The sequence below is a fragment of the Trichechus manatus genome, unplaced genomic scaffold, assembly GCF_000243295.1.
Source record: "Trichechus manatus latirostris isolate Lorelei unplaced genomic scaffold, TriManLat1.0 scaffold00222, whole genome shotgun sequence".
In the NCBI taxonomy this organism is placed as follows: Eukaryota; Metazoa; Chordata; class Mammalia; order Sirenia; family Trichechidae; genus Trichechus; species Trichechus manatus.
In genome coordinates, this window is record NW_004444158.1 from 2,089,995 (window position 1) to 2,113,038 (window position 23,044).

The 23,044-nt window shown below is 42.9% G+C and overlaps 1 protein-coding gene across 6 annotated transcripts in view; it reads left to right on the top strand.

Moving 5' to 3' along the window:
• DLGAP1 (DLG associated protein 1) overlaps positions 1 to 22,743 on the top strand; it is a 427,582-nt gene extending 404,839 nt beyond the window's left edge. For 2 of the 6 annotated variants that reach the window (XM_004388922.2, XM_004388923.2), the window contains exons 8-10: positions 14,866 to 14,957; positions 19,089 to 19,241; positions 22,186 to 22,743. In XM_004388922.2, the coding sequence (XP_004388979.1) occupies positions 14,866 to 14,957; positions 19,089 to 19,241; positions 22,186 to 22,395 (455 nt within the window). In that variant the 3' untranslated portion in view covers positions 22,396 to 22,743. The remainder of the gene's footprint in view (positions 1 to 14,865; positions 14,958 to 19,088; positions 19,242 to 22,185) is intronic. The other 4 variants (XM_004388924.2, XM_004388920.2, XM_012559235.2 and 1 more) reach the window with 4 other exon arrangements.
• Positions 22,744 to 23,044: the final 301 nt, after the last annotated feature.

The window sequence follows — 23,044 nt, forward strand, 5'->3', positions numbered from 1 at the left end:
CTCACAGAGTTATAGAGGCTGGAAAGTCCCAAGTCCATGGGTCAGGCGTCAGACTGGAGGCTTCTCCTGACTCACGTTGCTGCAGGGGGTCAGATGGCAGGCTGCTGACTAAAGTCACAAGAACCGGAGTTCAGATGATGATGAGCCAAATGCAAGATCCAGAGCAGAGAAAAGGCAGTGAGATGCAGGCCACACCCCCAAGGAAACTCCCTTTGAACTGACCGGCTGCTCATAGTAGATCTTATCATGGAGGAGATTACCTTATATCAGATCTCATCATCGAGGTGACTACATCATTACATAACTGTCACACTACATCATAACTGCCAAACCACTGAGAATCATGGCCCAGCCAAGTTCACACACAACCTTAACCATCACTGTCCTCAAAATAGTTTGGAAATTCTGTCTCACAAAATTATTTTACTTAGCAACACCTTTCTTCCTAAGTAGCTAAACAATGCTCAATAAATAGCTAGCAGTTATTGTTGCCCAAAGTTGGTATGGCCACTCACTTGTGAGAGGATAAGCTCTGGCACTCAATGAAGGCACCGTATTTTTATGCAAATAACACACATTACACATTTTTGCTAACCTCGCAACCCCTTTGTGCATTATTTTCCTAAGTGCACTGTGCACGTTATATGTGTGGGAGTGTTGTTTACATGGGTGTGTTATTCACAAATATATATATATATATGGAACTTGGCAGAGAGAGATGGAGACCTACCAGAGGCAGGGTAGAAAGGATTTCTGCTGCTAAGTTGGATAGTGTAGATGAGCCCCATATGTCCCTTCCAGTGCTTGAAACAATTCCATTCCACAAATGCTTGAAGACTTTCTAAATTCTTCATTCTCTGGAAAATGCAAAATAGGAGCTCCAGTCTACTAGGTTTCAATTTACTAGAATTCCAAAATTCTAAACAGCACAAAGATAAACTCTTATGCCCAGGTCAAAGAGTCACCAATTTCAAAGGAGTCCAGTCTGAATCAGTGAGGATCTGGCCATAAAGCAGTAGCAGGGAGGATATAAGTGCACAAAAGAACACGCATTTTGTCCTTACAATACCTCAGGCAGTGGGCTAGAGACTTGACAGGTGTTGTTTTATTTGCCCTCAGAACAGCTCTCTGGCAGTATCTTGTCCAAGGTCACAGAAAACAGAAGTGTCTGATAGAACAGATAGAACATGAATAACATCTGACGAGATAATGATACTTTGTGTGTCACTTGGCACTGTCCTCTGTAAAACGCTCCATACGCATCTGTGTCTGATCCCTTGGCAACCACAGTTCTCTTCTGATAACTGGGCTGGGAGTTGCAGAGGCCTTTGTTTTCCTAATTCTCTGATTTAAACCTTTTCTTTTTTTGTAAGAGGGCTGGTAAGAAAGAGAAGCCAATCCTGTTGCATGGGCATAGCCAATTTCCAAGTAACCAGCTTTTTTTTTTTCTTTAATCTATGTACACCGAGAAAAAATAGCTTTGATCTATAGGTCAAGCATAGATCCATCTATCTCTTGGCCAAACCCTCTTGTGTGTTCTTAAGTCTTATACAAGGGGGCGGGGTGGTCTGTCTCTCTTCAGGATACGCGAGGAAGGTGACTCCTTCACAGAATCCTTCCAGGAGATCTGGTCTTTAAAGCCATCAAGGAAAGATTAATAGGCTAGAGTTAGAGAAAGGAATATTCTAATAATACTTGCTTAATTTATTTTGTGAGGTACCAAAATTATCTCAAATTTAAATAAGTAAAAATGTTTGGAAAAGAACCCATTTGCACAATGGTAACTCAGAGTACAAATTTTCGGCACGGAGGTAGTTGTAATCATCTTTCACTATTGAACCAGTTGCCGTAGAGTCGATTCCGACTCACTGCGACCTCATGTGTGTCAGAATAGAACTGTGCTCCATAGGATTTTCAATGGCTTATTTTTCGGAAGTAGATTGCCAAGCCTTTCTTCCAAGGTGCCTCTGGGTGGACTCAACCTCCAACCGTTTGGTTAGCAGCTGAGCATGTTCACCTATTTCTCTATTAAAAACCAAAAAACTAAACCCATTGCGGTTGAGTCCATTTCGACTCATAGCAACCCCATAGGACAGAATAGAACTGCTCCATAGGGTTTCCAAGGAGCGGCTGGGGGATTCGAACTGCCAACCTTTTGGTTAGCAGCTGAGCTCTTAACCACTAGTCACCAGGGCTCCATTTCTCTCTTAGAGAGTTGAAAAGAGTCAGTTCACTTTTAAATAATTACTCAGTTATCAATTATTTTATGTTGCCATTATCCTACTTCTGTCAGCTGCTTCTTGAGAATACTGTTTTGGCATTCCAGGGGCTGGAAAACACTTTCCTAGGTTACCTGAAACTGAATAAGTGTGGGTAACGAAGGGCCAGCAGAATACTGACACTACTGGGAGCCTAGTAACCCCCAAGCTATCTCTTGAAAAGTATGACGAGAAACTCCTTGGGTGTGTGGAGCTATTACTTTACCCGATAAGACAAAAGGAGAGCAAGGACTTTAGCTCTTGCTTTAAACCTTCAGCCCTCACTTCGATAGTTTGTTTTTGGCTTGATAACAAAATGAGGGGAATCTGCAGCGAGCAGGGGTTTCCTCCAAGCCACAGCAGCTGACGGCGCGCTTGTTCACTCTGCACTCAGAGTAAAATGATACACGCTTTTTCCAGACAATGAAGCTCTTGTGTGAAACAGCTGTCTCAGGAGATGGCTTAGTGCTGTTTGACAGTGGCTTGTATGTTACATAGATACGTCTGGTATTATCTAACCGGGAATGAAACTACCAGATGGGACTGAACACTTCGAACCCAGAATGCAGTCGACCGCTGAGGGGGGAAACGGAGGCTAGGGTTTCAGTGGCGCTGAGATGAAATCCCTGCTTATTGTACTTCGAAATCTATCTTTGTCTCCTGAATGGTGGACAACTTCTATGTGGAATTTTCAGGCTTTATCTGAAACTAACTGGTAAACCTAGAGTGTGTGCAGGAGGCAGATTGATTCCACTTTAATTTTGCTGGGTAATCGCATCCAAGTCAGTGAACCTTGGCCAGGGGCCCCCCAAGTCCTGCGCGCCTTGACAGCCAATGTGGGCTGTAATGAAACCTGCTGTGGGGCTTGTCTGGGTTCAGGTTTGGTTACAGAAGCTGTACATGGCCATTTCTGTGAGCAGCTATCAGTGCAATCTCTGCCCAGTCTTGCCTTTGGTGTATTTCTGCAGCCCGTGAAATTCTGGGTGCAGACACAGCAGCACACTATGCTTCTGCCATTCCCAAGACCGGCTGGATTTCCCAGTGGGGTGTGCTGGGTGCATCCTAGCTCTGTTTTGGGTTAGTCTCGTCTTACTTTTGAAGTGAACTTTCAAAAGGATCCTCCTGCCTCCCTCATACACACACACTGCATAGTCTCTTTTTAAGATCTGGCCAACCTGAAATTAGTGGCCACAGAGGAAGTGGCAATAATGGAAAGGAACTCGTGTGCAGTGTGCTTGTGTTTGTGCACTGTCCTTGTGTTTATCCTTCTAGAGTGCACAGTTCACTTTACTTTGCATGGTGCTGGGCACAGGAGGAGCAAGCTAGAAGGGCATTAGGGAGCATCTTCAGTCTCATCCTCTGGAGGCTAAGGCAGGCACCAAGGCCTGCAGAGGGGAAGAGATGTGGCAAGCTGAGGGCAGAACCAGGCTTGGAAACATGTCCTGTCCTCAGACCCGTGGTGTTTCCACGGGACCTCTAATAATACCTGTTGATCATATTTCCAACAGTTATTTCTGTGGGATAGAATTAACTTCAAACCCAGTACCCACTCTTTTCTTCTCTATTACCCAGGGAAATGTAAACTAATTTCATTTCAAGGGCTTAAAAACTGTCTTTATTTATCTGTGTGATGTATAAAAAAAGAAAGAAGGAAAAAAAAATCTGTTGCCATCAAGTCAATTCCATCTCATGGCAATCCCATGAGTAGAACTGCTCCATAGGATTTTCTTGGCTGTAATCTTTATGGAAGCAGATCACCAGGCCTTTCTTCTGAGTGCTGATGGGTGGGATCAAACCGCTGGTAGTAGCTGAGCGCAAACTGTTTGCGCCACCCAGGGACTCTGCATGAGCATGATGTACATGATGTTTCTATTTCATGGCTGGTGTAAATTGAGATATGGATCTGAAGCATAACCATCTTTTATGAGAAGGAATCCTGGAGGGTTATGGGCTGGTGGAGAAAAAAACCAAACACTAAAATTAGCTTGAGTTTTTGAAAATTTGCTCTTTAAAGACAAAACAATGTTTTTCTCCATGTTTTAGTTCTGCAGGAATTCTGGTTTTAGTCTATGGGAAATTTTCTACTTGAGAATTCTATTCTTTCTTCATTAGCCACCAAGTTACAGCTCCTTAAAAAAAAAGCTACTGGTTAAAGGCAGAACAACCACTGTTCATCAGGAATGAAATGGATCCATGTTTGCTGCTGAGACCTTTTGTTGACAGCAGCTCTGGATCACAAATGTGCTGGAGAAGCAGCTGGGCAGGAGGCTGGAGACATTCTTTTCGACAAGGACACACTCGTAAATAAGAATGTGTTCCACATGGGTAATCCCAACTTGATGAAATCACACACATTTGGACTGACAAGTCTACATGACTTTGAAGTAAGTGGGTGGACCCACTTTTTTTAATTCCTTTTTCCTCTTTCACTGTAAAGTTTACAACATTAAAAAAAAAAAAAAAGTCAGATGAGTGAAAGGAAGCCAAAACTTGAGGATAAGGAAGTTTAATTCGCCCATATACCAGTTTAGCCTATCTCAAATGACTTGGCCCTTCCAGCCTAGCCACACAACCAGCATTATAGATGGAAACCTAAGAGGAATATTATCCCAGCTAAGACTATACTGTGAAATGTTAATGTGCTCAGCTGCTAACTGAAAGGTTGGAGGTTCAAGTCTACCCAGAGGCTCATGAGAAGAAAGACTTGGTGATCTACTTCAGAAAAATCAGCTATTGAAAACTCCATGAAGCACAGTTCTGATACCACATGGGGTCACCATGAGTTGGGATAAACTCAACAGCAACTGGTAAAAGACTATATTAGCTAACCAGCCAAGTCTACAACTTAAAAGTGATACTAGATGCAGTAAAATTTGAGAGAATCCAAATGGTTAAGGCCTGGAATGCTGTTGTTAATTTATTTTTCTGATTAACATAGAGTTTTGTAGCTGACTCAGCTAATTTCAAAATGTATTCCTTTAACAAGGTGCTAGGGTTACATAGGCATAGTCAAAGAGTTCACGGTGTGGTTGGAAAGAGACATAAATAGATCATGTTGGAAAGAATATGGAAAGGCAGAGATAGAGCTATGCATGGGAGTTTGAGGAGCGGTGAGGAGGGAGGAGAGGTCAAGAAGGCTTTCTGGAGGAGGTGATCAGAACTGAATCTGAAGAGATGAGAAGCGGGGAGGGACTAGTCCAGGGATCCAGGGGGAGACATCCTGACATCCCAGCCTAGTGTTTTGCATGAGCAAAGACGCTGAGGAAAGAAACAGCACAGGGAGTTGGGAAACCTAGAGTACCTACAGAGTGAGCCGAGGTAAGGCTGGGCAGGTAGGCCTTCCCTGAAGCCCCTGAAGGCAGTTTGAGGCTTATCCCATGGATGATAAGGACCACGAAAAAGTTTTAAGCATGGGTATTATATGACATAAGAAAACTCTCTAGTTCCCTTAATAAAACTAAACCTTCAAGGTAGGCAAGGGAGGGAGAGTATTCATACTGTGGGGGAGGGGGGCCAAGCTTGGAGCCCTAATTATAACCAACAGAGGAATCCTGAGAGGAAAATGCATTTGTGAAGACAACAGGTGTCCAGAAGGTATATATGCTACTCTGAGGCTTGTGTGGTTGGTACACAGTGGACTTACAAATCTGAGAAACCTAAATGTATTAAAAAGTAGTTGAAACTAGGAGAGTGGATGAGCTCACTCAGGGGGAAGAGGAAAGCAGATAGAGAAGTAGGTCCAGAATTGAATTTTGTGTTCCACATTTAAGGGGCAGAGAGGGAAGTTCATAAAGAACAGAAAAGGAAGTGCCAGAGAGAAACAAAGTGAAGCAGGGAGTGTTTTTTGTCAAAAGCAGCAGAGAGATCCAGGAAGGCAAGGAGGGTGAGGTAGAGCAGTGAATAGAGGAACACATGCAGGCTGAGGAAGTCGAGGGAGGAAAGGCAGTCTACGCTTTGGGGAATTTGGGGTTTCACAGGGAGAATTTTATATTAGCTATAAGGGATCATGAGATTGGGAAGGAGTTTTTTTCCCCTCAGAATGGGAGAAACTTGAGAATGCTTGTAGGCATCTCACTAGCAGAGGCAGAGAGAGGGACTCACTCAGGGAACAAGGTCTCAGAGCCACCTGGCGGGAATCAGGCATGGATACAAGTGGATAGGAAGTATGGATGTAAAAATGGTGTGGTGATACCTCTAACCTCACAAGGAGGAAGGAGAATCAAAATCAACAGCCCAAGGCTAATTCCTATGAGGCGGAGGTCAGACATGCCTCCTCTCTCCACTATCTGTACCAATTCTGACACCAGCTATCCCTCCCTTGGCACTTTCTACTTTTCTGCTGGGTTCAATAATTCATTGCAATGGCCACACAGAACTCACAGACCATACTCACAAATATAGGGTTTATTAGGGAAGTAACAGGTTACAATTCAAGTTCAGAAATGCTCAGGATACAGTTCTTCAATTAGGATAGCCTCTTCTCAGCCATGCCCACTGGCACACCTCTCTCAGGCCATTGGCCTCTGTTCTGCTAGGGCAAGTGTTATGTAGCTCTTTTAGCTCTGCCAATAAGTGCTCCAAGGCACCCTACTCCACCAGTAAGCCTCAGCCCGAAGGCACTCAGCTCTAGCTCCATGGGTCGGCAAACCTAGCTCTACCAAGTGCCCAGAGGCACCTTACTCTGCCAGCAAGCCTCCTGCTCAAAGATGCTTTCTCACTCCATGGGCCAGGCTGTCTCTTGCCAGCCTCCTACCTTGCTGCCATTTCTCTGCCATTACTTCTCTCTATCTTCAGTGTTACAGCTCTCTCTCTCAGTCTCCTAACCAGGAGCTTCTCAGCGCAGGGATTCCAGGTCCAAAGAATGCGCTATGTTCCTGGCTCTTCTTCTTTGGTGGTGGTGAGATCCTCTTCTCCCACTTCTGGGATGGCTTATTTTAAGCCTAGCAGGATGGCAAAACTGACCAATTCCCTTCGTGGGCCACAGTTACCTTATTTGCATAGTCCCACCCAGTCACTTAGGTGGGAGTTACAAGACCACGGTGAGAAAGGCCACACAAAAGTGATCCATCGCACCACAGTGGACATAGAGAAGTCTTCAGGGTGGGGGCAGTTAGAGAGACTTAAGGGACTGTGTAGGGGAGCAAATATTAGGAGAGAAAAAACATTGAGCGTATTCATGCCTAATTCCTTCTGTTTTCTTCATCTTGTAGGAGGCAAGGTTATTGTTGAAGTTGAGGGAATAGTGGTTGAGTTCAGAGTGAATAAGAGTCAGGAAATGAGGGCCAGAGGGAGGTCACCTAGAAGGACTAACGGGCAGCAATGAAACATCAGCTGAGTTTGGAGACCACAGGTTGGTTTGTAGAGGCACCAGACCACACAGTTAAGTGCCATGTGGAAGAGGGTGGGGGTATAAAGCTCAACAGGCTGGCAGAGTTTATTTGGCATACTCTTTGTACTGGAAGATGGACTTTGTTTTTCAGTAGAAGCTGCTGCTAGTGAGGAGGGTTCTGACACTTCAATTTGCAGATAGTCTGTTTTCTGTGCAAGGTTCCAGCTGGGTGGTCTGGTGTTTAGCATTGGCTAAGGGTCTGCCTCCCTCTGTGTATCTTTATTACCCTTCCTGTTGACCATCATTCTAGCACTGATAGGTGGGGGGATCTGAACCAGACTATACCAAACCAAAACCAGACCCATTGCCGTCGAGTTGATTCCGACTATATCGACCCTATATACCCAGAGGAGAACTGCCCCATAGGGTTTCCAAGGAGTGACTGGTGGATTCAAACTGCTGACCTTTTGTTTAGCAGCCAGTCTCTTAACCACTGCCCCTCCAGGGGTCCAGGCTATACCAAGAGGCACTAAAAATCTGGGCCCGTGAATAATTTTATGGATTTTTTATACATACAGACAAGAGAAATTATTCACCCACTCATTGACACTTGTGAGAAACTGCTTGAATAAATGCCACCAAAAATGGGGATAGTCAATCAGTCCACACTATTGGGGAAAGAGATCCTAGTGTGAAGATTAGTAGGAGAAATAATTCCCTGTGATAGATTATGTATGCCACATTTTAGTTTCCCAGGTAAATGCCCAAGAACTAAAGAATGTAGACAGGATCTAGGAGTTATAATTCCTACTACATTCTAGTAATTTACATATATTGTTTTATTAAATAATCAAAAATCTTATGAAGATAGTGTCATGTCTATTTGACACATGAAGAAAACTGAGTCAGAGGGTGTAATAAATTCTCCCAAGATCATTCCCTGGTAAGTGGTGAAGCTGATCTTTCCTGATTCCAACGCTTCTGCTTTTTCCAGTCACCACAGTGCCACTGAGAAGCTGTGTGATCTCAGGGAAGATCAACATAGTCTGAGACCAAATTTTCTCAAATGAAATGACGATGTCTGCCCTGCCTCTCAGAATCTTATGAGGCTCAAATTAGAGAAGCATACGAAGGTGCTTTGAAATATAAGTTGATAATAATCTAAGTAGGCAGATTTTGCAAACGCAACAGTGATGGCCTTCCAGTAGTTCTCCCTGGCTTTGGTGGTGAACTAACCCAGACCTTTCCTCTCTATTATCAGCTCTCTCACTCTTGTGGAGTGAGAGTTTCCTAGAATGCTAAGTAGGGGAGTTATGAAGAGGTACCCACTTCGTAAATAGAAGGAACTCAGTTCAACAGCATTTTGTGTTGTTGTTTTATACTTCCACTGAGGGACAGACTCACAAAAGAATTGGGAAGGGAAAGGGAAGGGAGGAAGTGGTCTAAAAAATTCACTGTCAAGGTCCTAGTGAGGTGCCCAGGGAGACTAGGCTTAACTATATGAAAACAATTACACAGCAAAACAAGGCCTATTATATGATTAAGTATTACACAAATAGATGGGATAAGTCATGGTTAAATAGCGTGCCTGGGGAATACCACATAGATAATTATTCTGGAAGATGAACTGAATGTGCCCTAAGGTGGATGGCTGGCTGGTAGAATCTGTCAGTCACATTTGGGTCGAATAATTTGGAAAGGCTGCAAGGACACCATTGTGTGAAGCATACCCTCCTCCTGGGCTGACAGAGCCTTAACCCCCACTCTAGCTTTCAGAGAAATTCTGTGGCGTAAGGACATGGGCTCTGCTAGTTGGGTTGCCCCAATCTAAAGCTCTTTCTTTTACACTCAAGAATGCCCTTAGTTGTCATCTTTCTAGGGCCAGAGAAGAGACCTTAACGAACACATGGATGGAACTGGAATAGGCATTGTCTAGTCCAGCGGTTACCTCCAGGGAGGGAGAAGGATAGGGCTGGAGTGGGAATCATCTACTTTATCTGTAGGGCTTCGGTTCTTTGGAGAGGGAGAGAGAAAAAAAAGAAAACACAATCAGAAGCAAATCTGATAAAATGAACATTTGTTCCTTTGGGGGAGAGCACATATATGGGTGTTTGCTTCATTGTCCTTTGTACTTTCACGTACAATCGTGCTGCATAACGTCCATTCAGGCAACATCGAACCGTTCAGGCAACATCTAACCTTATATACATCTGTGGACCTGGGTTATGAAAATCTGACTTACGTACAACCTGTAGTTATGGACCAACGCCCCAAAGCCTATTATATTAAAATTTTGAGGTACATACAATGGTTTGTAATAACAAATGGGCGCTACTTTGTGATGTGCATTAAAACATTATTATTATCATTATTATTACTGTATTATTATGTTAAAGATGTTTTAGTTTTCTGGAAGTGTTTCTTTAATGTTTTTTATGCATAGAAAGGTACGGTAGACTATATACGAAGACAAACATTTGACTAACTGATGTTGGATACAAACTGTACCTAACTGTTTCAACTTACGTACAAATTTGACTTAAAGACGACTTAGGAATGGAACTCGTTTGTAATCTGGGGACCACCTGTATATAATATGGTGTTCACACAACATACAAATCTCATAATGTCCTATTTCACAGAACATATCATAAGCGACGCATGACTGTATTTTAATTTTTTCCAAATTAAAAGAAAATGACATTATTAAATAGTAATTTCTAAAACAAGAGGCCCTGGTGGCGTAGTGGTTAAGCATTTGACTGTTAACCAAAAGGTCAGCAGTTTGAATCCACCAGCTGCTCCTTGGAAACCCTATGGGGCAGTTCTACTCTGTCCTCTAGAGTCGCCATGAGTTGGAATCGACGACTGCAACAGGTTTCGTTTTGGTTTTCTAAAACAAACTGGTTAGTCCAGAGCCTATTTTCATACTGTAACCATGTTTTTCGTTTGTTTTTTTTCCATTTATTGGGAGAGGGAGATCAAGAACACTCAATGTTCTTTAACCATCATTAAAGAATTCACTACCCCTTAATATGTTCAGGAGCCCTCGTGGCACAGTTGTTAAGAGCTTGGCTGCAGACCAAAAAGTCAGCAGTTCCAATCCACCAGCTGCTTCTTGGAAACCCTATGGGACAGTTTTACTGTCTCCTCTAGGGTCATTATGAGTCGGAATTGACTCGACGGCAATGGGTTTTGTTTTTTTTCAATATGTTCAATCAAGGTCAGCCCCATCTGTTCCAATAGCAGTAATTAAGCAAACCCTAAACATTCACATCTATGTTTGGATGTCTAATATCCACCTTTCCCAGTACTCCCCACCGGAATGTAAACTCCATGAGGACAGGACTTCATCTTGCTTATCACTGTATCATGTCCATCTAGCAGAGTGCCTGGCATGTAGTATGCCCTTTATAAATATTTGCTGAATGAATGAATGAATTCCCAGAGCCCAAGGACTGTCCCTGCTCTGTGAAAACATAATTAGAAAGCATGCCTTGCCTACCAGCTGCCCTACAGATCCCACAAGTCCTTTCAGGCTCCTTTGGTTTTTCAGCCCTGGCTTTGAAGGCTGGGCCAGCCCACCAAAGTTAAATAGTAAAATGAAAGGCTAACCCTGGAAGAAATGCACTGCATCTTGGGCTCTTCTGGAACTTTCTGATACTAGCTCGGGCTGTTTTTTATGCACGGGGAAAGTACACAGTTGCAACCTATATATTCACTATTGTTACCTGACCTTTCTTCTACCTAGCATCCCTGAGAAAAGTATTTTTCTTTCCATCTGATGAAGGTTGGCACTGAATGTTTTAGAGTAGTTTCAAAATGACATTAAGATGCTTCTTTCTTCTTTACCAAATTTCAGCCTTTTTCTTTCTACTTTTTACTTCCACTGGTATTTACCTTTTACTCTTTATTAATTTCTTACTTTCTCAAGGCATATGTGACAAATATGAAATTTATTTTTAGGAGAAAAAAGTTATCTCGTATACCAAATGAGTGTCTAATGGAAAAAACAAAAATCAAGAAAAGTTTTTAGTACTCCAGAAAGTGTGGAGGGTAAGGAAAGATGAGCTCTTGTCTGCCTGTTTCATGGTCCCACTATAGGCCCAAATTGTCATCTTGCCACCCTGGGCCTAGGAAAGATCATCACTGGCGCACTGGAAAAGCAAGCATCCTGGAACCAGTAGGGAATTTCCATCCAAGGAACATGATGGTGAAAACCTGGGATGCAGAAGAGCCACAACTCCACCCTGGATGTTTTTGCTCTGAACCTCAGGGTCTTGCCAAACCATGCCAAATAAAGAAAGATATCCCTTGTTTTGCTTCCCAGAAAACATACAAGTTAGCCCCTATATGGCTGGGTGTGGCCCAGATGATTGATTGTTTGAAGCAGCTGAGAATCACCGTCTTACTCAGCCACCCTTATTGTGGCAGTCTGTTACATAGCTCAGTAATATCTGGGTAATTGAGGGCCATTAGCTCAAAATTGAGGAGCTCCTGGGTGGCACCAATGGTTAAGCACTCGACCACTAACTGAAGGGTTGATGGTTCAAACCCACTCAGAGGCACCTTGGAAGACAGACCTGGTGATCTGCTTCTGAAAGGACACAGCCTTGGAAACCCTGTGGAGTACGGTTCTTCTCTACACACATATGGTTGCCATTAGTCAGAATCAACTTGATGACAACAGATACACGTAGCTCAAGGTTGTGAGGTGTATCAAAATAGCTTGAGTTTCTAGGATAGTTAGCAGGAGCTATGGAATCCCAGCTGGCAAATTGGAGACCGAGGTACCCTAGTTCTAAGCTCCCATGATTCATTCTGAGATTTGCTGATGTTATAATCCTACCCTTCAGCAAGATAATTCAGACAGATTTCCAACAAACCTCAGAGTTTGCCTATAGCCACATGCTCACTTAAAAGTGCCTGCTTGATATTCCTTCTCAGATCTGAGACAGGTCATCTAAAAAAACATACCTGTCCCAGGCAACCAGGATGTCTGGTCAACCTTAGATAATCCAGACTTTGTTTTTCCCTCTTCTCTTCTGACCATGGCAAATGTGGCTCTCACAGTCGACATACCCATAGAGGAAGTGTATTTTTCTGATCCTAGGTAATAAACAACATTTATTGAGTACTTACTATGTATCAGACACTGTCCTAAGAAATTCACATACATTAACTCATTGGGTTTTCACAACAACCTTTAAATAGGTACAGTTAGCCCCATTTTACAGATGAGAGAACAGGGAGGTTAAGTGACTGTCCAAGGCAGTTTCTGGTAAGTGTTGGAGCCTGGATTCACAGCTTAACTACTATCATGTGCTGTGTCTCAGTATGCTCTTTCTGCTTTGCGGATGCTGAGAAAGGGAGACAGGTGCTCACAAATGGATCCCCAAAGATTTTAAGAGTAGATTGGAAACAAAGGTGAAAATTTAGGTCTGAGAAATTGTTCCCAGGTAGCTGTCATGGGGAATTCCTTGATATCAGCGAGGAGGTAAATTGGTTTCCATTGCTGCAGTTCAGCTATTTGGACTGGCTGGTGACATATTAGAGAATTCATAAATGCCTTGAGTTACATTTGTGGGAAAGCTGAAATAGTAGAGTAGCTCCTAGGTATAATGTACATCACAAACCATTATCTTGCCTAACAGTTTTTAATAAACAGAGAAGTCAATAACTAGAAAACCGTGGACCAACGATGAAGTTTCTTTTCCTTTTGTGTTATTCCTGCCAGACTTTGTAGGGAATGAGGTCAAGAAAACCAGTAAATTGGTTGCCGTCTAGTCAGCTCTGATTCATGGTGACCCTAGGTGTGTCAGAGTAGAACTGTGCTCCACAGGGTTTCCAATGGCTGATTTTTTAGAAGTAGATCACCAAACCTTTCTTCCGAAGTGCGTCTGTGAACTTGAACCTCCAACGTTTTGGTTAGCAGCCGAGTGTGTTAACTGTTTACACCACTCAAGGACTCTGAGACACAGAAAAACCAAATCAAACCAAACCCACTGCTGTCCAGTCAATTCTGACTCATAGCAACCCCATCTGTTGCAGAGTAGAACTGCTCCATAGGGTTTTCAAGGCTGTGACTTTTTGGAAGCAAATTTGCAGGCCTTTCTTCTGAGGTGACTCTGGGTGGTTTCGAACCATCAACCTTTCAGTAGTCCAGCACTTAACCGTTTGTGCCACCCAGGGACTCTAAGGTAGAGAACGACGGATCAAATTCTACTGTGACTCCCAGGCTCTGTAAATTCAGAACAAGATTGCTTGAATCCTATAATGCACTTCTCCATGAAGATTTCAAAATGAGGCAATGCCCTTCTGAAAAGTCTCCCTCTCGAGTTTTCTCTTGGGCAGGGAAGGTGCAAGCACTGCAGCTCTTCCGTTCCTTCCTGACAGTCGGGCATGTTGAGAGCTGCCTGGTGGCAGGGCTCCAGCAAAGGCGGCTGTCCCCAAGTCCTCACAGTGGTGTAGGGAGAGCCTCTGCTAACAAAGCCAGCTCAGGGAAGCTCTGGCAGACAGCGCCCCGCCCCATCTGAGCACACCTGTCACTTGAAAGGTTCTCGCCTAGACTGCACAGATGACAAGAGGTAGCTTGCAAAGGGGAATATTTTCAGCACAATGCATATCTTAACAATAACATTGGTCTGTGGAGGGTAAAAACTGGGATGGTGCTGGCGTTCCCTAGGCAACAGGCTGAAAATGTTCACTCCTTAGAGAATCATTCAACTCGCAGGCTCTTTCCTGACAGCTCCAGTGTTTGAGCTCCGGAGAGATGATGGAGGATGTGGATGGGACGTGGTGAGTGCCAAGAGATCCCCCTCCAAGTTAGGGTTGTTTTCTTTGTTGGTTCTCATGTTTGGGTTCAGATTAGAAAGCTAAACCGGCACACCATGATTGCTGACTCTATCAATCCATAATGATACTGGTAAATACTTGAAATGCATTCTTGCAGTAAAAGAAAGGGGGGAAAGTTGTTTGCTCTTCTCTTGGTAACATCCAGTGCTATGGTGGAAAAAGCCGTTACTCCCAAGAAATATGCATGATGACCTGTTTTTTCCAAGTCGTTTTATTAACCCAAGAGCCTCTGTTACACAGACCAATGGAGTAAAAACCGTGGTTGGGCTGTGTGTGTGTGGGTGCGTGGGCGGGTGCGTGCGCGCGCATGCGCGCGCGCTCTTTTCCCTAATTATTGCAACATAACTTCCTCTTTGCTTTACCAGGCTAAATCTCAACAGTAAGGCATAATGTGTAAACTTCTTGTATGTTTGCTCTTTTCAGTTCTAGGGAAAATCCGAACTGCAGTGGGCAGTGCCCAACTTCTCATGGCTCAGAAATTCTACCAGTTCAGAGAACTGTGTGAAGAAAACCTGGTATGTAGCATTCCCCATCGCTATGATTTCCCTGCTAGTACCACGTGGAGAAAGTGCCACCATGACTGGTCCAACGAAAGTAAAACTGACTTGAACCAAGTCAAAGCCCTTTGGGATCTCTCACCTGGAATAGAGAGTTTTCAGATGAATCTTATTTCTTTCTTTTCTTAAAATTAAAAATATTTATTTCATAGTTATCTAATCTTAGAAAAAAAGAAAATCAAGTTAAAATTCCATTTCCTGCTTTTTTGTAACTAAAAAGTTTCCGTTTTTTGACTTTCACATGACATCCCTGATTTTATTGTTCTTATCAAAGGATAGAACACCTTGATATTTCAAAAAATAAATGTTACCAAAAACATTTTTTTGGACAGTGATTTTCTTTCTAAAATAGCAGTCAGTGGCCATTCCCTAATTAGAGTGCTCTGTTTCAGTTTGAGGGCCAGAGGGGATGAGGGCATTTCAAAGCAGAGGTTTGATCTCCCTGAGACAATAGAATAATTCATCCTTCTGAGATGTACAAAGACAAAATCAAGCAAAACAAAGACACACACACAGAGAAAACTACCAACAATAACATTTTGAAAATTGTCTACAAACTAAATGAGAAAGGGCTTCCTCATATATGTACCCCCTTTTTTAAGTTGGTACTGTCTCTACAAGTATAATTCCACCAGGATAGCCCAATCATTGGTCCTGCTGAATACAAAACCAAGAGTACGAAAAGCAACTTATTTTGTGGAAACTGAAAACATAATTATTTGCCATTTAATTGACCCAAAGTATGATTTTAGAGTTTAACCACTTCCTCTTGCTGACAAGGACAACATAGACAGGGCTCAACCACAAGAAAATATAAAACATGGCAGAAGCTGATGCTCTCCATCCCTCTTTCCCAGGCTTTTCTTTTTGTAACCTCCCTTTGGGGCCACCCTCCTCCCCATCTATAATTTGTTTTCCCCACCATCAACAAAAATTACCTGACCCTTCTTCCACCTTCACAGAAATTCTATTCCAGGTTATAAGATAATTTATATTAGTAAGTTTAGTGATAAGTGAATTCAATTCAACAAATATTTTATTGAGCTTCAGCTATGTGCCAGGTACAGAATTCCTGCTAATTTACGAACTTGCAAATGTATCACAGATCTTAAGTAACACAATTATTCATTCTCCTTTAAATGTGAGAAAATTCATATAAAGCCATATTTCTCAAATGGCCAGTAGGTCCATCTGGAGGCCAATACATACACACTACAGGGCAAGCACAGCACACTTCGCTAAAAACATTATATAATGTGCAAGTATATTATGAAGTAGAATGCAAGCACTGTGCAGATTTTAAAGATGAAACTCCAGACAAAATGTTTAGAAAAATGTGCAAATTTATAGGAAATGTTAACCTTGTTGAAGCAGGCCTTTGACATTTCCTGGGCTACGGGTGTACATTCCTAGGCCACTAGAGGAACTCAGGTAGCACAATGTGCACAGCACTGCTAGAGGTACATCGAGGCAGAGCCACCCTGGGGGAGGGGCCACTGACGCTGGCCAAACCTTGCTCCAGAAGGGACAGTCAAGAGCCTACCACATACCAGATACCACGCTAAGAGCTTTTAAATTTATGATCTGGTTAAATCCCCAGAACAACCCTATGGAGTGACAGTGACATTATTTTTACAATGATTTTACAGATGAGGAAAATGGGCATTGAAAGGCAAAGTAACTTGGCCAAGACCAAGACCACATGGTAAGAGGCACAGCCAAGATTCAAATCCAAGACTGTTTGGCCTCCCAATCCCTGTAAATCCCATCCAGGGTTTGAGTTCCACTCCTCACCCTCCTAGAGAAGACAGCTATGAGTCAGCTCCACCCCTCTCTGCAGCAGGAATGGAGGTGGCCTGGTAGTGGCTCTCTTAGGTCTGCAGCAGCATAAAAGCAGCACTGATCTATTTACTATAACATTGGTCAGAACACAGACCCAGCTCTCCTTCCTTGGGTTCTTACTCTGAAGAGGAGGGAAATAATAGCTCTTTATTGTAAAGTCAGTTACACAACTCTCACGCTTAGAACGCATAGATGAGAGTTGGTGTTTTCCAACAAAACTAAACCAAGACCCAGCCCTCCTCATCCTTCCACACCCCACCCCCACCTCTGATCACCAAGAAGGCTTTCTTTAGATGAAGGGGCTTGTGGCAGCTTCTTCTTGTGGCACAAGATGTCACATGGCACACTGATTGTGAGGCTGTTTCTTTCTCCCTCAGTTCCCTCATCCATCGTCTTAATAATGTGGGTATAATGAGATTCTCACTGAGAAGGGAATCAACTGCCCATGATACAGAATTAAACAAACTCTTTGGACTCGTTGAGCTATCATTTCATGCATTGATGCACTGAAACAATTTAGCAAATGGGGCTGGTGACCTAGAAGACTTCACTGAACTCCAACATCTGAGCAGTTTAGTTTTTAGTTACCAATAAGATAAGGACAAATATATCGTGAGTGCATTTGAGAGGTATGTTGCCAAAGCTATTATCTGTCTATTCTGAACCTAGATATTGAGAAACTTTTTTTTTGGTTTATTAAGTCAAAATACTACAGAGAAACCCTGTAGTTGATTTTCATCATTAGAATAGATTTAATCCTGAAGCAAGCACTTATGAACTTCAGAATTTACTTTTTCCAGTAAATTTCAGAACTATGGGTATTTTTAGAATTAGAAGTTTATAAATATGTTTTCATTTGTATTTATTTTGAAGCCAGAGCAATAACACTAGCCATCGAGGGACAAAAAAGTTCTTCCCAACCGATTAACGCTGATAGTCACCGACCTTGTGCTTTCTGAAATTCTCTTATCTGTTTCTATTAGGGGCTAGTTTTAAAAGTACAAACAGGTCTCAAGTTACCATGTACAGTGAGGTTCCACAGCCTATCCTATGGTCTGGAATTCTAGAAGTAACCAAAACTGACCCCAGTTGGGAACCCCTGACTCATGGAGACTCTTACCCATCTCACCTCAAGTGCCTTTAGCTACCATTACGGGTAGTGATTAACCATGAGCAGGACACTTTCCGCCTATTTGTGTTTTTTCTGCCTTAACTTATATAAATTAACAGTTCATACTTTCTAGCACTCGTCAGGGATATGGGGATGGGAGCAAAGAAAGACTAAAGGATATTTAATATTATCTAGCAAATGAGTCATTAACAGACATACTTATGTATAGCTATGTGTTCTCATACTTGTTACGTTATGGTCAGTTTAAAACTAATTAAGTTCCAAAAGTTTCTGTCAATGCAGTCATATGATAAAATGGCTTCCTATATCAGTAACATCTTAATTATTAGACAAATAGTACTTTGAAAATCCAATTATTTTATTACTCCTCATCATTTTTTTACCCTTGTATTTCATTCAACCAAACCAAACCTGTTGCTGTGGAGTTGATTGCTACTCATAGCAACCCTATAGGACAGAGTAGAACTGCCCTGTAGCGTTTGCAAGGCTGTAATTTTTACAGAAGCAGACTGCCATATCTTTCTCCCGAGGAGCAACTGGTGGGTTCGAACCACTGACCTTCCAGTTAGCAACACAGTGCTTAACCACTGTGCCACCGAGGCTATAGGGCTGCTATGAGTTGGAATTGACTCCGTGGCAACAGGTTTTGGTTATTTCACTCAACATGAGTATTAAAACTAATCTTAGTTTGGATTCCTTATCTGTTCTCTGAGTAAGTTGGGTGGCATGGAGTCGAATACAGACTCTAATAATGATATACTGTATTTCTTTTTCAAAGATGGTATTTCCATTTAAATATGATGTTTTTAAATGCATCATGGGTAGTAGATGACACGTTGTGGAATTTTCCCAATTGTTTAGACCCTCCCATACCACACTGATGGATGTTGTACTACAACAGAAGAGTTTTACAACCTTGACATTTGAGAATCACTGACTCAAAGCGGATGAGTGTTTAAAATTTCCATTTGTAGCCTTGCTTTTATCTCCTGTCTGAAAACCAGAAGCCACTCGTTCTCCTCATATTCTCTGAAATACTGAAAATGCCACTTTGGCACTGCGCCTCTGTCACGGATTGCCTCTAAAGCATAACTGTTTTTCTTTCTCTTGTACAGAATCCTAATGCACATCCAAGGCCCACCTCCCAGGATTTGGCGGGGTTTTGGGACATGCTGCAATTGTCCATAGAAAATATTAGTATGAAATTTGATGAACTTCATCAGTTAAAGGCCAATAATTGGAAACAGATGGATCCTCTTGACAAGAAGGTAGAACAATGTAGATTTTGTATGGTTCATTTAAAAACCTGCACAAACACTGGACAGTCTAAATAGGCTTCTGCATTCAGTCCTGCGGTTTACAATGTGAAATGGAGCTGATATCATATTAATTTCATTGTAATGACAATGTTTACACAGTAATCATTTGGGAAATTATCTGTAATATGTTTCAGGCATATTTTTAAAGAGAAACATGTCTTTGTGAATCAGAAAATGGGAATGTGGCTTTTTTTTGTTAATTAAACTTTAAGTTAAACCATTTTAGTCACTGGAAGGACTGCCTCCATTTTGCTTTTTAAACTAAACTAAATGACATCTTCAGTGCATGATGACACAGAGCAAGAGTTCAACGTCCTTGCACCCCTAGGTTGTGCTTCCAAGAAAAGTAGGAAGCCCTGAAAAATAGCTGACTTTGATAATCATTTCATAAATATAGTAATAAAGAAGTCACTGTTGTTCAAGTCTAAAAGTATACAACATAAAGTTTCACAGTAATCATGTGTTGGGATTTTTTTTTTTTTTCTTCAAAAGAGTTTTACTTTTGGTTAATTTGCCTTGGGGAAAATTGCTCACTGGGTTCCTCATGCAACAGCTTAGAAATAAAGACTTAAATTCTTTAATTTGTAAACTGTAATTTTCACATTTGGCGGTCATGCCAGGCTCAAACAGGTATCCAGTGTCCCCTCCCTAGGCTGGCCTGTCATGCATGACTTTTTTAACCGTTTGCTTTCTTATGGCCTAAGATCAAATAGTTTCACGAAACTTCTGAAAATCAGGCATGCCTATTCCCTTGGTGACCTTCCCCCTTTCAAGTTTTCTCATCTATCAGAGAGCAAACAGTAATCCAACCCATCCTGTGGGTGCCCACCAGAGTATCAGGGTTCTTGGGTCAGTGAGTTCCCCGGAGAAATCCAGTCCCAAGAAACAGTCCACAGGGGGCAGGAGGGCGACACTCTTATCAGTGTCCCCATCTCCAAGTTCATTAACATCAGACTGGGGATTTTAATGTTAAGCATGAACATACTGTTGATGTCCTTGTGATGTCTCACTTGCGAAGCCAAGCGTTTGCACCCAATGTCGTTTTCCTTAATCTGTGTTTCAAACTCTCTGCTAAATAAGCTTTTAAACTGGTCTTATTTAAGAAAACATGACAAATGTACACAATACACTGGTAACTTAGGTTTCAGAGCTGAATCGCATAATTTCTCATCCATTAATTTAAGTAAAAAAGACTGTCAATATAATGTGGAACGAGGAAAGGGAACTATGACTAAAAATTTCCTGTATTCATACTTTAAAAAATAGTCACTGTTATTCAACAATGAAGATTTTTTAAATGTTCAAAACAAGTGATACTATGTAATCTATTGATATTTGCACAGTATGGCATTAGTTAACTTGAGTCCGAAATTTTTATACAGTTTATCTATGAAGCCCCTGGGTGGCACTAAGAATTAAGGGCTCCACTAGTGACTGAAAGGTTCAAGTCCACCCAGAGGTATGTCGGAAGAAAAGCCTGGCAATCTACTTCCGAACATCACAGGAATTGAAGACCCTATGGAGCACAGTTCTGTGACACACACCGGGTCACCATTAGTCAGGATAAATTCAACGGCAACTGGTTTTTGGCTTTTGGTCTATGATCAGAGCTTTTCAATGCCCCAGGAAGTTGAGAGGAAACAAATGAGCAAAAACACTCGGAGTTGGTGGAATGGTGTTTTGTACTCTGTGCTCCCCTTTTCTCTCCTTCAGGCCATGTGAACTCCACCTTAACCAGAAATGGCAGTGTCAGGAGTTTAACTAGGCCCTCTCACCAAAGAGGAGCTGCTGTGATGAGCTAAAGTGTTAACACAGAATATGCCCTTTGGAAAGTCATAGAATCCATGTCTTAGGACAATTTTCACATTTAGATTCATGAGAAATCAAGAGTACTTTATTTTAAATGAAAATATCAGATTTATGTGGACCTTTTCACAGCCTGAGAATTCAACATCCATTTCCTAAAAATCTTTCGTGGTTTAGATTCCCTTCTTTCCCACTGCACTTTTTTTCCTGCCCAAGTGATGAATGGCTTTTGTTTTTTCAGTGACATTTAAAGTATCTAATCATCTTAGAGTTTGCGCTGATAAGGAGATGACCTCTCTCAGTTCTGTGTTAAATTTTCTTGGCACAGTTTCTTCCCTGTGGTTGGAATTGCCTTCCGGGGCACCACAATCATCCCGAGCCCCTTAAAGGATGTGTGAGGAGCCGTCTTGGAAGACGCCACTCCCGAGTGTAGGGAATACTAGCGTCCTCCCTCTCCCGGACCCTGTACAGCACATTGCTTGTGTGTTTGTGTGTGGTGTGCAAAAGGGTATACGTCACTGTGGCATCAACAAATCTGAGGAACACAGCCGTTTACTCTTACAACCTCTTCTACTCTTTTGGTTATTTAGGTCTGGGGGAGGGGAGCCGCTGTGGGCCCGGGGAAGAGGGTGGTGATGTTTTTAAACTCTGAACTAAGCTTGCACCCACGATGGCCTCCTTAGAGGGGATGCAGAGTTCTAGGATGCTGCTGCGGCTGCTCTCCTTGCCCATCTCTGGCACCAGGAAGAGTCTGGAGTCTCCAGAGAGAAGCACACTCAATGTGCTGCAAGCGGCAGCCTTCCGCGGGTGGCTTTTAAATACCCACATCCTTACCTTGGAGAAAACTAGTTCTGCAATCCAGCCTTACCTGTGGCCTTAAGCTTTCTGATACTTTTTTTTTTCCTGCATCTTTTGAATACCCAAGCCAGAATAATGAAGATAAAAAATATTTTTACAGTGTGCAGATAAGAACTAACCGCCCTTAGGTTAAAAAAAAAAAAGTGTGTTCTAACTACTGACCTATCCAGTTTTTCCCAAGCTTGTCCTGAGAAGCTGTGTAATGTCCTGAACCTTCTGCTTTGATCAGGAGAGAAGGGTCCCTCCTCCAGTGCCAAAGAAGCCGGCGAAGGGCCCCGCGCCGCTGATCCGGGAGCGCTCGCTGGAGAGCTCGCAGCGCCAGGAGGCCCGCAAGCGCCTGATGGCCGCCAAGCGCGCCGCGTCCGTCCGCCAGAACTCGGCCACCGAGAGCGCGGAGAGCATCGAGATCTACATCCCCGAGGCGCAGACCCGGCTCTGAGACCTGTACCCGCCGCCCCGTCCCGCCACCACCAAGTGTCTGTCCTCCTCTCTCCTTCTCCTCTCCTTTCTCAGCCCTCCGCCTCTCTCCTCTGCCCCTTCAGAGACCATCTGTCGATGAGCTCAGTGACGTCCACTGTTGTGGTATAGTTGTCAGTCTTGCAGGAGCTGTCCTCCAGTCACCCCTGCCCCCAGACACGTTCGCCCATGTTCTTCACCGACCTTTGACCCCTGTCCTGATGCTGTCGCCCTGCCTCATACAGATACATGACCCTTTCTTTTCTTGGCAAAACCAAACACACCTGTATAGAAATGGCACCTTTAGGTCCCGCGCCATCCTCGGTTCTCTAAAGCTAGTCTGTTCCTAGAGCTCAGCAATATCAAACCATAGGGTATTTCAGAAATCCAGTATCACAGGGTGATGATCCTCTGGGACTCTACCGTCTTCCACCTGAAAGAAACTAGGGCTCGGATTCCCTTTTTTCCCCTAAATGGTTATTATTTTTCAAAGCAGATGGAGCACTTTATTTCCAACCTCAGAAATCACACCATCTCACCGGAAATAAGGAGTGACACACAGAGAGTTCAGTAAGACGGCTCGGGGATGGAAGACTGGGCCGTGTAGTTTGCAGGGAACTGCAGGGCTGGGG